The 13,439-nt window shown below is 45.2% G+C and overlaps 1 protein-coding gene across 2 annotated transcripts in view; it reads right to left on the bottom strand.

The window, feature by feature from the left end:
• Positions 1-3,884: 3,884 nt before the first annotated feature.
• The window catches only part of METTL16 (methyltransferase 16, RNA N6-adenosine), a 63,447-nt gene continuing 53,892 nt past the window's right edge, over positions 3,885-13,439 (bottom strand). For both annotated transcript variants that reach the window (XM_082678366.1, XM_082678367.1), the window contains one exon: positions 3,885-12,964. In XM_082678366.1, the coding sequence (XP_082534492.1) occupies positions 12,341-12,964 (624 nt within the window). In that variant the 3' untranslated portion in view covers positions 3,885-12,340. The remainder of the gene's footprint in view (positions 12,965-13,439) is intronic.

The raw sequence follows: 13,439 nt of genomic DNA, 5'->3' as shown, positions 1-13,439 counted from the left end.
GACAGGCATAGGCAAGCTGAAGGCATATTTGGGGCTCCCTGGAGCATGTCCAGCTCTGCTGTCCCAGTGCCCGCAAGCCTAAGGCCCCTGGATCTTGGCCCCAGGTTCCTTTCTTTGCTAATCAGTTCTAATTAAGAGTGGGACAGTGCCAGTTGCGTTCAGGATCTTGTGGCCTGGGCTTCACCATCATACAAAGCCAGAAAGCAAACCTTTATGAGGTTGGCTAAGTGGCAGATCAATCCATCCCATTCCATCCCCACTTCGCCGTTAGAGGGGTACAGTCCTATCTGGGGAACTAGAGGAGAGCTAGACACATATAAAAGGTGTACAAATGATGCTTGCTGGCTTTGTGCCTTTCCTTTGAGGTCATAATGCATGCCAGGGAAAGAAAATCTGCACAGATTCTGGAAATCAAGAACCTAGTGAACAGGAGGAAGGGGGTTGTTTGCCAGAACCAGTCCACAGGGGCCTCTGATCTTTGCACACTTAATGCCCCACTATCTGTAGCTGAGCAGAGAGGGGCCAGTGACAGGGTGACACTGGCTTTATGATGAAGCTGGAAAGCAACAGGGGATCAGAGCAGTAACTAACAGCCAAGTTCTTCTTTGCAGGATGAATGCTTTTCTCCTTGGAAGGCTAGATCTGTGCTGGTCCCAACATTGCTTCCTTTAAGGTGTCTGATACCTGCTGTGTGTGTGTATATGTGTGTGTGTATACACACACACACACGAACAGTCTAATATATATGTAAGTGACTTGAGATAATGTTGCTGACCAAGTTCTCATTTTGTTAGGGGTCAGCACTGTACCATTCTGCCCAGTGGCCCAGGATGCTCAGAGAGCGACCTCCAGCTGTACCCTTCTGCCTTCCTCAAGTAGTCATGGCACTCGTACAGCCCTGAAGTCTCTTCTAGAGGCTGAAGTCCAATTTTTCTGACTCGTCAGGGACCAGCTCTGTCACATCACAAAGGCACCCCTCTGAAAAGTAGTGCTCTGAAGACAGCTTTTCCTTCAGGGGTGGGGAAGCAGGAGATAAAAGTGGGGTGAACACAGAATTCAAATGCCAACCTCTCCCTTGTCCCCAATAACCCATCTGCTCCAGAGCTTAGTGGAGATGCTCGTTATTTAAAACAAACAGCCTTCCTGGCTTCACATGATCATCTGTTTATTTGGGTCATGTGGGGACAGCAGCCAGGGTATGTTAGGCAAAAAGCAAGGGTTTAGAAAGGAGGCTTTTCCTGGGCCTGTTGCTGCCAACAGGAGCCTGAAAATGACCAGAGTTTCTCATGAACCAAGGTTATTCTTGTTGGGGAATGGACTGTGGGGATGGGAGACAGATACCTATTAGGTGGCAAGGGGGAGGATAAAGGAGAGGAGTGAATAGGAGGGCTGTTGCATTTTAGCCGGCTTCCGGTTGCAAGGGGGTGGAGCTCAGGTAGAAGCTGGCCATTTATTCAGTCAAGGGAAAGTCTTTTTGATGTTTCAGCAGAAAGGTTAGCATGTTTGGGGAATAATCCAAAGCCCAGCCATTTCCAAAAAGTCGTTCCTAAAGTTTCTTTATGGCTTCTAGTGCTTAGTACCTTTGGGGCGGGAGGAAACCTGGCCCATCCATCATTGTGTAATTCTCATGGGAGGATTTTCCACTCTTCCTCCTCAAGTCTTTTGTACCCCAAGGCCCAGTTCAACCCCCTGAATGTTTTGTTTTTGTTGGCATCATGGCTTGTGAGATCTTAGTTCCCCGAACAGGGATCAAACCTCGGCCCACAGCAGTGAAAGTGCTGAGTCCTAACCACTGGACCACCAGGGAGTTCCCAACCCCCTCAGTTGTTTAATATGCTGAGCTAGTGACATTCCCTAATGAGGCTGTCTCCGATCCCCCCACCATTCACCTCAACAAAACTCTACATATATACATAACCCTAAGAGCTATGCAGATCAATTCCCTGACCCTCCTAAACATAAAAATAATAAGATGAAGGAAAGAGTGTGAAGCCATAGTACAAGTATACCAGATCCCAAATGTCCTAACCCTGTAGGCCTGACTTCTCAAATTATGCAAGTTGTCTTGGAGAGCTTTTCACCTATTATAGTTAAAACAAGACCAAAGGGAGAAAGCTGAGAGATGAAGAGGGAAAGACAGAAGACTCGTACACCCAGGGACACAGTACAACAGTACACGACGTTCTTTTCACAAATATTTACTGTGTGCCTAACATGTGCCAGATACTGGGCTATCTTCATAGCCAAGGCCAGGGGAACTTTGGTAAGCCAGAGCGGGGTAAAAGATCACAGAGCTGAACTCAATTCCACAGCGATACCCGGAAAAGGTAAAGCTTTGCTCTCTCCCACCATGCTGGATGTAGCACAAGAGATCAGAGGACTATATAAAGATCTGTAAGGAAGGGTACTGATATACTCTTTTCACTGAAGTCTTCACCCACCTTCCTCTACTCCTGGTGAGTTGTCAAAGGACCTCTCCTGAACCTATGAAACTGATACAGTCAAGTTCAGCCTTCCCGTTCACCTACTTCCTCTTCATTGGCTCACACAATGTCAGAACTGGAAGAGTTTCAATCACCTAGACCCATCTCCCAAGAGGTGTTTTATCCAAGGTCACAAAGCTGCTTAGTGTTAGCTGGGATGAGAAGTGGCCTGGTTCTCTTTGGAGTGTGTGGGACAGCTCAGCCTGGGGAGGAGGGTCCAGGGTCCTTGAAAACCTCACAGAAATGGCTGATGATGGGGAGCTGGCTGAAGACAGAAATACTCATTGACTTTGCTTAGTGGTGCCCAATGAACAAGCTTAGCAGGTGATTGAGAAGGCAAGGAAAGAGAATCAAACTTAGGATCCAGGGACTCAGAGGACACTGTACTGCCTCAGGCCACTCTGAGGAATGAAGATCAGGCCCAGGTAGACAGCCATTCTTCACTGGCGCTTATGTCTGGCTTGAAAAGGTGACTGGGGGAAAGGGGCAGATTTTTATCCAGGCAACCGCCCTGGGTGTGGATACTGAGTAGTAAGGAAAGAAATGCAGTTCAGAAGCAAAAAGGGAGGAGACACACACTCTGAGCTTTTCTGAGAAACCAAAGCGGCTAGCAAGCAAGCAGTGCAGCTAGAGAGATGGGGTCCATGGATGACTTGGGAAGGAGGAAGCTGATCAAAGGGGAAAGGCACAAGGGAAAGGATGAGGACTTCAGTTACTCCTTTGAAGACAAACAAGAGGTGGCTTTATGAGAGTAAGTTAATTCAGGTCATGGGAGTGAGACTGGGCAAAGTTATTAGTAGAGGGAGGCGGAGTCTTGCAATGAGAGTCAAGAGCCAGCTGGATCAGTGGGGGTGGTGGATGTCAAAGACAGGGAAGGCCCCTCCCAGGGCAGAGGGGCTGGAATGCAATCAGTGCCCCCACACAAAGGACTCTGGTCCTCGGTCACAGCCAATCCAAGCTCACACGTAAAAGCAAGCCTGCAGATCAAGTCTTTAAAACTCAAGATATCAGCTACCTGCGCTAGTGACTGATGCTCTCTCAGAAGAGTATGTAGGGCCTGGACCAGTGGCCTCTTACTGGCTGGACTGCCTCCATCCAGGGCTCAGCTCCATGCCCACAACCAGATTTCTTACCAAGGGACCGGGGCCCATTGGGAGAGTCTATACTGGGCAGTGCTGGGGACACTCTAGGACTCTCGAGGAGCCACATTCCAGCCAGTGCCTCTCCTCCCACTTCCAGGCTGGGGGCTGGGATAGTACATACCCCTGTTCCCGAGCCCCCAGCCCCCAGCCCACTTGAGTCCCTGTTCCCATCACAGACACCTCACACAGCAGTGCTAGAGTTCACCAGTCATCTCTCTGAAGAGTTTACTCTGTGATAAGTCTGAACCATTCACTAAACACAATTAAGTCCTTATAACTTACAACACACACCAACATAAATGCAAGTGTTAAATGTAAAAAATAATGTCAAAAAGAGCCATAATAAAATACAGGCAAACATTTTTCTGCTCCAAGGGTGGTGAAAGAGGTTTCTACCCATAAAGGCAAACAAAGAAAATATAAAGGAACAGTTTTGGCAGATGTGATTATATAAGCCCTCTAAAAGCTCCTTGACTGTAAAAACAAAATAATTATCACCCACCATAAACAAGAACAAAAGGTAAATGACAAAATGGAGGGAAATATTGGCAAGATGTGCCCTTGCAATTTCAATAACAAAAAGAATACTTGGATAGAAAAGTGAACACAGAACATAATTTAAAATTCATAAAACAATAAATATATGAAGTAACATAATATATATATGAAAATGTTTGGCCTTGCAATACCATGATAAAATTAAAACAGTGAAAATATTCCTTATCAGCTGATAAAGGACTTTTAAACACTGGCCTTCTAGTGCTATCAGATGTGTGGTAAAAACAGACGCTTGTGGAAACGTGAAGGAGCACAACTTTTTCAGTGAACAAATTGGCAATACACATGGAAAGCCTTTAAAAGAGCATCATCCCTTCTGCTTCAGTAATCCTTACGTAAATCTATCCTAAAGCAATAAGAAAACACATAAACACTTCTGTACAAACATATTCACTAAGCATCATTTACAGAAGTGAAAACCAGAAAACCTGAATTTCCAACAAGGAACAACTGGTTTCGTGAAGTGATGCTCACAATACGGCACGTGAAGAAAACCGGGTTGTTAATAAACGAAAATGTTAACACTGGTTGTTTTTGGGCAGTGCAATTACCGGTAATTTTTATTTTCACAAGTTTTCCCACACATGGATTAATTTTATAATCAGAAAAAGGTTATCACAATATATTGCTAAATGAAAACGTTTATAAAATAGTAACACAGAACGTGACTCCACATTTGCTGTTTAAAAATATATATGCCTATAAAAATACTAAGATAACAAAATGTAAAATAACTCCATTTGAGTAGTGGAATTATAAACTTTTATTATTTTCTAAAGTTCTTACAATGAAAACATTACTTTCGTAAAATGAAATTATGTTAAAGGGGAAAAGTTCTCCCGTGCTTCCTCAGGAAGGGCCTCATACCTAGTTTTTCTTTCTGTTTCTTCACCCCCTCCCCCTAACGCATCTAAACCTGCTCTTTGTGCTGCTTAGCCCTGAAACCCCCCAGAGACAGTTCAGGCTTCCCTCACAGTCCAGGTGAGAGGTGTGGAACAGCACTAAGGCACTGGCACCAGGGCTGGAGAGGCTGGGCTGGATTCCGGGGCTCTTTCGAAGGTGGTGAGGAGAGGGAGACGCGGAGATTTCTAACGTGGACGGCTGGGTGCGTGGTGGCCGAGAACACAGGAGAGAAGCAGGGGCAGACAAGCTGAGTTTGCACAGCCACAGACCCGGGGAAGGTGTCCACTGGGTGGCTAGCTACGTGGGTGTTGGAAGTTGAGGAAAGGCCTAGACTTGGGCGTGATGAATGTAGGAGTGAGCAGGACTGAAGTCACGGACTGGACACGGTCAGCCACAAGTGAGAGAAAAAAGCGAGGCCCATGGATAGAATCTTTGGGATTCTCCCTTTAAGAGGTGAGGAGAACTCTTAAAATGGGAGGGTAGGCAGCAACCAGACTTCAGTAGCTGAAATAAAGAGTGAGGAAAGTGGAGGCAGCAAACATGTAGACACTTCTACCACTTGGTGGTAGAAGAGGCCACAAACTGGTGGTCTACCAGGTCTCTATAAAATACTGAATTCACTGTTAGGGTTTACATATTTCTCCTAAATCTGGATTTCTGGATTTCCTCAAGAAAGAAGAGGAAGACCCAACAACACTGGGCAGCCATTTCTGCATGGCAATAACAACCGGAATTGAAAAAAAGCTACTTCATAGCAGGAGTACTCCATTAGTGGGAGCTCCAGCCCTTCTCGCCTGGCCCCTGGTGTAGAAGATGAGGAAATACTTCCCTTTGTGAATGAAAGTCCTCATTAGTGCTCATCTAGACTTCGCTGAAATAGAGGCCAGCGTTTGACCCATAAGCCCCACGTTTGGCCCCCGAAGGCAGATCCTGGGACAAACATACCTGAATTAGGGATCCTGACCAGACTGCGAATGCCCATTTCCCAGCAAGAGACACCGTATCAAAAGCCTCTGGAGGGCTTCCCTGGTGGCACAGTGGTTAAGAATCCGCCTGCCAATGCAGGGGACACGGGTTCGAGCCCTGGTCTGGGAAGATCCCACATGCTGCAGAGCAACTAAGCCCGTGCACCACAACTACTGAGCCTGCGCTCTAGAGCCTCTGAGCCACAACTACTGAAGCCCGCATACCTAGAGCCTGTGCTCCGCAACAAGAGAAGCCACCACAAGAAGAAGCCTGCGCACCTCAACGAAGAGTAGCCCCCGCTCTCCACAACTAGAGAAAGACCGCGAGCAGCAACGAAGACCCAACTCAGCCAAAAATATATAAATAAAAATTTTTTAAAAAAACAAAAAAGCAAAAGAGAACAAAACCCAAGAGCGCCTGGAATTACAAACGTAGGGGAGCAAGCCCGCTCTCACCCACTGCCCCAGGCTCAGCGGCGCTCCCTGGGCAGCCTTCTTTTGGGCAGAAGCAGCACAGGCTTCCCTGCATGGCTGCCAGGGCCCGCCCCCAGCTGGGGACTTCCCGGCTCTGCTCCCAGACGCTCAGCCACACTCCCTGAATGGGCCCACCCGATGGCAGGCAGCCTTTCCTTCTCTCCAGATTTACACAGTCCATTCCTCTACCTGGGGAAGAAGACTTGCTATTTTTATAACAATTATTACCTTCTCCAGCAAGATCAGAAAATACGTCAGTTTTGCATTCTGTAAGTGAAATATTTGATGCTGCCTAAAAAAAAAAAAAAACTTTCTTCTGTTATTATACAATTACATATTGTCAAAAGAGTCGTTACCTAATTATCGGTTATTTTACGTTGATTCTGATGCAACATGTGCTTGCATTAGACATTTTATTTTGTGGTTTTGCTATCTACTTAATTATCTGTACTACTGCCAAATACAAAATTCTATAAAGATTTGGTAGCATAAGTTAAGAACTAATTATAAGCAATTTCACTTATTACATCTTGTTCACTGATCATAGGCTGGAAAATTACCTTCAAATGCTACATTGTGAAGGTGGGTAAGAGATGCTTTTCTATTCCCTGTGTCATATAATTGAAGTCTCCTTCCCTAGAGATGGGTCAAATAAGCCCAGAAGTCTATTTCCACCCTCAGTGGAACTTGTTATGAATCTTGAGATTTGGTATGAAATCTCAGTCTCTTATCTCTGGACCTGAGTTCAAGTCCCATCTCTGTGACTTAGCTCTGTGAACAACCTTAGGGCAAGTCACTTAAGTTCTCTGAGCTGCCACTTCTTTAACTGATCACACAGGGACTCCATACTTCTTTGAAGGGTTACTAAGTCAGACAATTTACATAGAGGACGGACAATAAGTACTGGTTCCCTGTTCATCCTCCCAGTACACAGGAGCTTGGATTTTGCTCTCAGTCAGAGAGTGGCAGTCTACACCCGCAGTTATACACTTGAGGTCTCAGCCTTTTCACCTGAGTCTCCTGGTAGAAGATTTTCTGACCAGAGATTGAAAACTCAAAGGAGACTAAAAAGAGGTGAGCAAGTTGAGACGCCTACTCTTTGTTCATGGACTCTCCCAGGTGCTTTAGTATTTTTCTCACTTAACTGCTGCTACAACTCTGGGAAGCAAGAATTCTTCAACGTTTGTATGAGGAATCCAAGCTTTAGTGAGAATGACTGACCCTGTAAGTAGAACTGGAACGCAGACCCAGGTCTGATGAACTGTGAAGGCTGTGCTCTTCTCTGTTTTCCGCTCCCCTGCACTTTCTGGTCCACTCCGTCTTATCTCCGTTCCCTGGCTCCTAATAAGCACCTGTGGTCCCTAACTTCCCTGAAGAGAGCCGGAGCCCCCCATGTCTCTGCTGGGGCTGAGAGAGGCAGAGAGGCTGCACCTCAAAGGGCATGCAGAGCTGCAAGGCCTTCAGTCACAACACAGTCCCCTGGGGTAAAAGCAAAGCCTCCGAAAGGCAGCATTAGCTGTTCCAACCAGCAATTGAAAAACATAAACCGCTGTTTTAGTCATTTGGGTGAGTCACAGCAGAGGATCTGAATGTCTTTACAGAGCAGAGCAGGAACTCTCTGGTATGTGTGTGAGGCCCTGCTGCTCGTGGGTGAGCCTCACGCAGGGCTTTCTAATACTGTAGTGGCACGAGCACCAAGAGGTTTGTACTTGGGAGCATTAGGAAGTTCAAGACCATCAATGCCCTGCTCCAAGAGGCAGAGGCCAATCCATTCTCACCAGTAAAGCCTCTTCTGGGTTTTCCTGGGGTTAGTGCCCATTCAGCAAACTGATTCTCCTGAGCATTAACTTCTCCAAAAAAGTTGTGGTCACATCCCTTTCCCAGGGCACCTCCTGGCTGGCTGTAAAACTGCTGCACCTTTGAGACCTTCCTTCTCTCAGAGGGTTCCTTAGTTTCCCAAACTGGACCTTCTTCCTCCTCATGTACAGGTCTGTTGCATGGCCACCTAGGACATCTGTTCCTCCTCGGCCATAAAAATAAGGGCAGATGGAGTTTCCCCTTGAGCCCACACAGACCCAGGGTTAGTGACAGACATGTTCCACACAGAAACACCTCTTGTGGAAAAGAAGGCTCAGCTAACCTGTATAATATACCTAACACAGAACCAACTGTGACAATGTTTTATGTAAATAACACAGCACATGCATGCTCTCCAGCAGCCAGATAAACCAAAACAAGAATTAAAAGACAAAAGAAGATTGAAAGCAGCTTCTTTCTTAAGGCTCTCTATATTACTCTTCCTGCAACATAAAGCTTTTGAAAAGTTACTATTTAAAATCACTAAAAATCCCCCTCTGGTACCCCCATTAACTAGAGACCAATAAAAAGTTGATCCAAGGGACTGACCCAACCTGGATATATTTTAGAGTAGCAGGACAAGTCAACTGGTACCATAAAGAAACATTAAAAGGTTGAAAGCTTATGCCCAGACTGCAGGGTGGTGGGGTTTTCTTTATTTCTACTTTTATCTCTCTAATTTTTTTATGTTAAAATATACTTGCTTCCATAAAAATGTTTATCTGAGTAGCAACTGGATATTTCAAGACAATACCAAGGACACTATTTTATCCACTCCACAGTGAAGTTGATAAAAGGGCCAAATACGCCCCCATGTGGCTACAGAGGAAAATGCCTCGGTTTAAGTAAGAAGGAGGGGCTTACAGGAGGCCTCGAATTTTCTACAGGCCTTTGCATCTTTTTCACACCCTGCAGTTTTATTACTTGTCAGAGCTTAGAAGTTGCTGTGCTCACATGGTAAGCTTTGATTTCTATCAAGAGAAGAGAGGTTTCATGTTTTTAAAAATATATACTAAAGTTTTAAGTAATCCACATGCACCCTTAAGGTCAGCTGAAACTCTAACACAGAGACACTAACCCTACTAGGACAAGCAGCGATGCTCTGGCGTGTGAATACCTGGGCAACGATGTGGGGTGAAGGGACCAAACTGCTGGAAGCAAAGCAGATTCCAAAGAACAAAAGCAGCTTATTCCCCTCCTTGGAAAACAAGTTCAGCTTCTGTTCCCACTTTGGTTATCAAGAGATCAGAAGCCAATGCAAGGGACCAGAATAGAATTTAAGATAATACCACAAAGATCGTATTCCACACCAATCCATCAACATGAACTTGACCTCTAGACACTTCGGCAAGTATCACTCAACATTATGATACCTGGGTCAATAACCTATTTCTTCTAAAAAAATTCCTCTTCCCCATATCAGAGGTGTAGGCTACCACATATCACACGCGTTGTAAGTATATGCGTAAGTGAAAGAATTTTTAGATGTTTTTTCAAAAGTTTCAATGTTCTCTCATTAAATAGAAATAGCTATTCAGAGAAGGAAATGAAGACACACAAATGCAAAAATGGCACTCACAGCTCTGGCACTGGAAGCTTCTGTTGTCACATACTTTTTAAATTCTAAGAGCATTACCTTAACACCTACAAAACGTCCTCCATGACACCAGGCCTTAAACCTGGGGCACCAAACACATATAGACACAAGACACATCTCCTGGGCCTGCAGGTCCACAGAGGATTCTTTGGAGACCTCTAAGTATCAGACTTAAACAAAGGCTAATACTGCACCTGAAGCACAGTTTGAACAGGCGAGGAGCATAAATAATGCACTCCTGTGACAACATGGAAAAATACAAGACATCAGATGAGAAAAGAGCATAATATAAAACTGCAGCATGAACACAACCAAAGTTGAACCCACATACTCACACACCCCATCTACAGAAAGAGATTAGAGACTAGAAGGAAACACTGAGATACCAATAGTGGCTGTGCTTCAGAAGGTTGAGACTAGGGGTGATTTTGAAGCTGTTTTCTCCTTTCATCTTTCCAGATCTTTAATAATGAGCATACACTACTCTTTTATAGTGAAACAAACAAGCAAATACTTAATGATCACTTATCGAGTGAATGGCTGTCATCTAACTCACTTATCCTAAAATTTTATGAAGATATAAACTAGGTTTGGGTCCAGCATATGATTCCAATGTGTCCTAAGAGGTAAGCAGAGCAGGATGGTGTGGGTGAGTACAGGAGATGAGCACAGGAATCTAGGGCCCTGCAATGAATCTTGGCTCTGTGGGACCCTGGGTGTTGGTTTCCTTATCCTGTCAAAGAAGAGGCTGGACTAGCATAGTGGTTCCTAATCCTCAGTGAGTTACTAACTGCTCTCTCTAAGTCAGGGACCCTTCTCTCCAGAAGAAAACCCCAAATATGTCCAGAGCTTTCGGAAATAATCCAGGTGGCTATGGGTTCTCCAGAGGTTCACGGACCAGGTTAAGAACACTGGTTGGTTAATATGTTCTCTTCTGCAGCTCTGTCTCCACGGCCACAGGGAGGTATAATATGGTCCTATTTCCATTTCCTGTATCTTTGCTGAGGGACTGGTCTAGCTGCTGCTAAAGTATGCCAAGGTCACCAGTTTTCTGCCCCAACCAATGTCACCTTTTAAAAGTGTGGCTTAACTACGCAGTCTTCTTCGCAGATAGCAAGGAGCTCTGGCACCATACTCAGAAATTTCAGGCTAAATAGAACCCTAGGCTGCTGGTGTAAAATCAAGCCATGAAAAGTCAAGCACAGCAGAGGATAACTGAGACACCAAGAGAATAAAAGAGAGACTCCTTTTCCAGAGACGTTCCTGCCAAGCCCTGACACTACAATTAGAAACATGTTTTAAGAACATGGTTACCTCGGCCTTAGAATTCTCCAATGGTAACAGGTAAACAAAGAAGGGATTACAAGGGAACCCCAAAAAACCGTCTTTGATCAGCAACAACTTATCTGCCAATAGATGAGACTTTCTTAAGCAACTTACTACACATAACTGTCTTACTCCATTTTTATTTCTATCATCAATCACCTATCCATTCAAAGCCAAGAAAATATTTTCCCCAACCCCAGGATTCAAACAGGATTGACAGTTTTCAATTCTGAATACTCTTATATTAGCTCCACTTCAAATGTCGAAACAAATTAAAAAATATCACACACCAGTAAAACTGCTACAAAATAGTACTTTAAACAGGTTGGAGGTAGGGGTATGGCTTCATTCTGCTGTATCTCAGTCACATCTGGCAGTTTTGATTCCCTAATTCTGTTTCTGAAATAACCAACATCAAAACAGACAAGAGTCAGGAATATGCCGATGTTTCCGACGTTTCCAGGCGCTTCCTGATTGGCCCTTCTTCCTGGCATTACTGAGCTTTCTCTCCCTGACTCTCCCGCCACCTACCATTAGGCCAGTTCCCTTCTCAGGACTGACACAGGGGTCATCAACTATATGTACCCAAAGTCTTCAGTCTTGAAGGTGACTTTAGAAGAAGGTACAGGGCTATCTGGTATACCACCTCCACCAGGGGGTTGAGAAAGTCACCCCTTCTCAGGAAGCAACCAGGGGTGACTGAGTGTGATGCTCTGTAAGTTCTGACCAGGATCAGACTGCAAAAATAATCCTTTTGGCCTCAGAAAACCAGTCTAAAGCTAAGGTGATCAGCTTAAGTCAGGTTTAAATCCCTTGTGAGTTTACTGATGGCTTTTTGTTGATGCAAATAATCACAATTCTTCCTCTGAACTACCATACTACAGGGCCCTGTTAACTTAAAAAAAAAGGGAGGGGGATGTTTAAAATGGATTAATTTGTTTCAGATAATTCCAGCAGGCCAATGGTGGGATTCAGCTTGCCACCCCACAGGCCACACTCCAAAGCAAGCTGCTTTACTGTGCAAAGAGTTTGGAGTTAACTAGCAACAAGCCTGAAAATTTGGTTACGTATATAAGTACAAAGCTGGTTCATCAAATCCCTGTTCTGGCCCTCAACCCAATGCATTTCAACTAAGGCATCATCTACCTCCTTCTTAACGTTTATCAAACACTTGAATAGGTAACATCCAGCCACTCTTTGGAGATGGTTCCCTTTTTCAGATACTGGGTTGCTGAATTGCTCAGAAGCCTCTTGGTCCTGGGCTCCGTTACTGGAGCCTTTACAACTTTCCCAAACCTCCATCTCTCCCTTTTCCTCACTCCTTTCATCCTCCATGCGTTCTGGGTTTTCCTCCTGGGAAAGCGAGTCCTGGTTTGGGCCATGGCCCTCCACAGTAGCAGACTCGCCTTCCTGTAGAGCAGGCCCACACAGAGCACTCTCCTGGGGACCCTGAGCCAAGTCTTGGTTCTTGCCAGACTCTTTAGCGGGGGACCTTTTCTCTTCCAAGGCTTGGATGACGTTCTTGGGAGCTCGGGGAACTTCTCTCAGTTGTCTCACTCGGTCCCTTTTCTTCCTCCTTAAGTGAATCCAGGAGTTTTCTATGGCTGTTAGGAAAAGGCTAATTTCCTCCTTTCCACAGGGAACTCGTTTATGCTGGACCTGTTCGGAGGAAAAACAGAATTTTATAGGAAATCACTTTTCCCCTCTGAAAACTCCTTAGAACTTTCTTTTTTAAAAAAGAAAAGAGGGCTTCCCTGGTGGCACAGTGGTTAAGAATCTGCCTGCCAATGCAGGGGACACGGGTTCGAGCCCTGGTCCAGGAAGGTCCCACATGCCGTGGAGCAACTAAGCCCGTGCGCCACAACTGCTGAGCCTGTGCTCTAGAGCCCAACGAGCCACAACTACTGAGCCTGCGTGCCACAACTACTGAAGTCCGCACACCTAGAGCCCATGCTCCGCAACAAGAGAAGCCACTGTAATGAGAAGTCCGCACACCGCAGCAAAGAGAAGCCCCTGCTTCCCGCAACTAGAAAGAGCCCCGCGCACAGCAATGAAGACCGAACGCAGCCAAAGATAAATAAACTTTTTAAAAAATTAAAAAACAGAAGAAAAAATAAAAGGAAAAAGAGAGATT

The sequence above is a fragment of the Grampus griseus genome (genome assembly GCF_964374135.1).
Source record: "Grampus griseus genome assembly, chromosome: 20".
Classification (NCBI taxonomy): Eukaryota; Metazoa; Chordata; class Mammalia; order Artiodactyla; family Delphinidae; genus Grampus; species Grampus griseus.
This window is presented reverse-complemented; position numbering and strand designations above follow the sequence as displayed.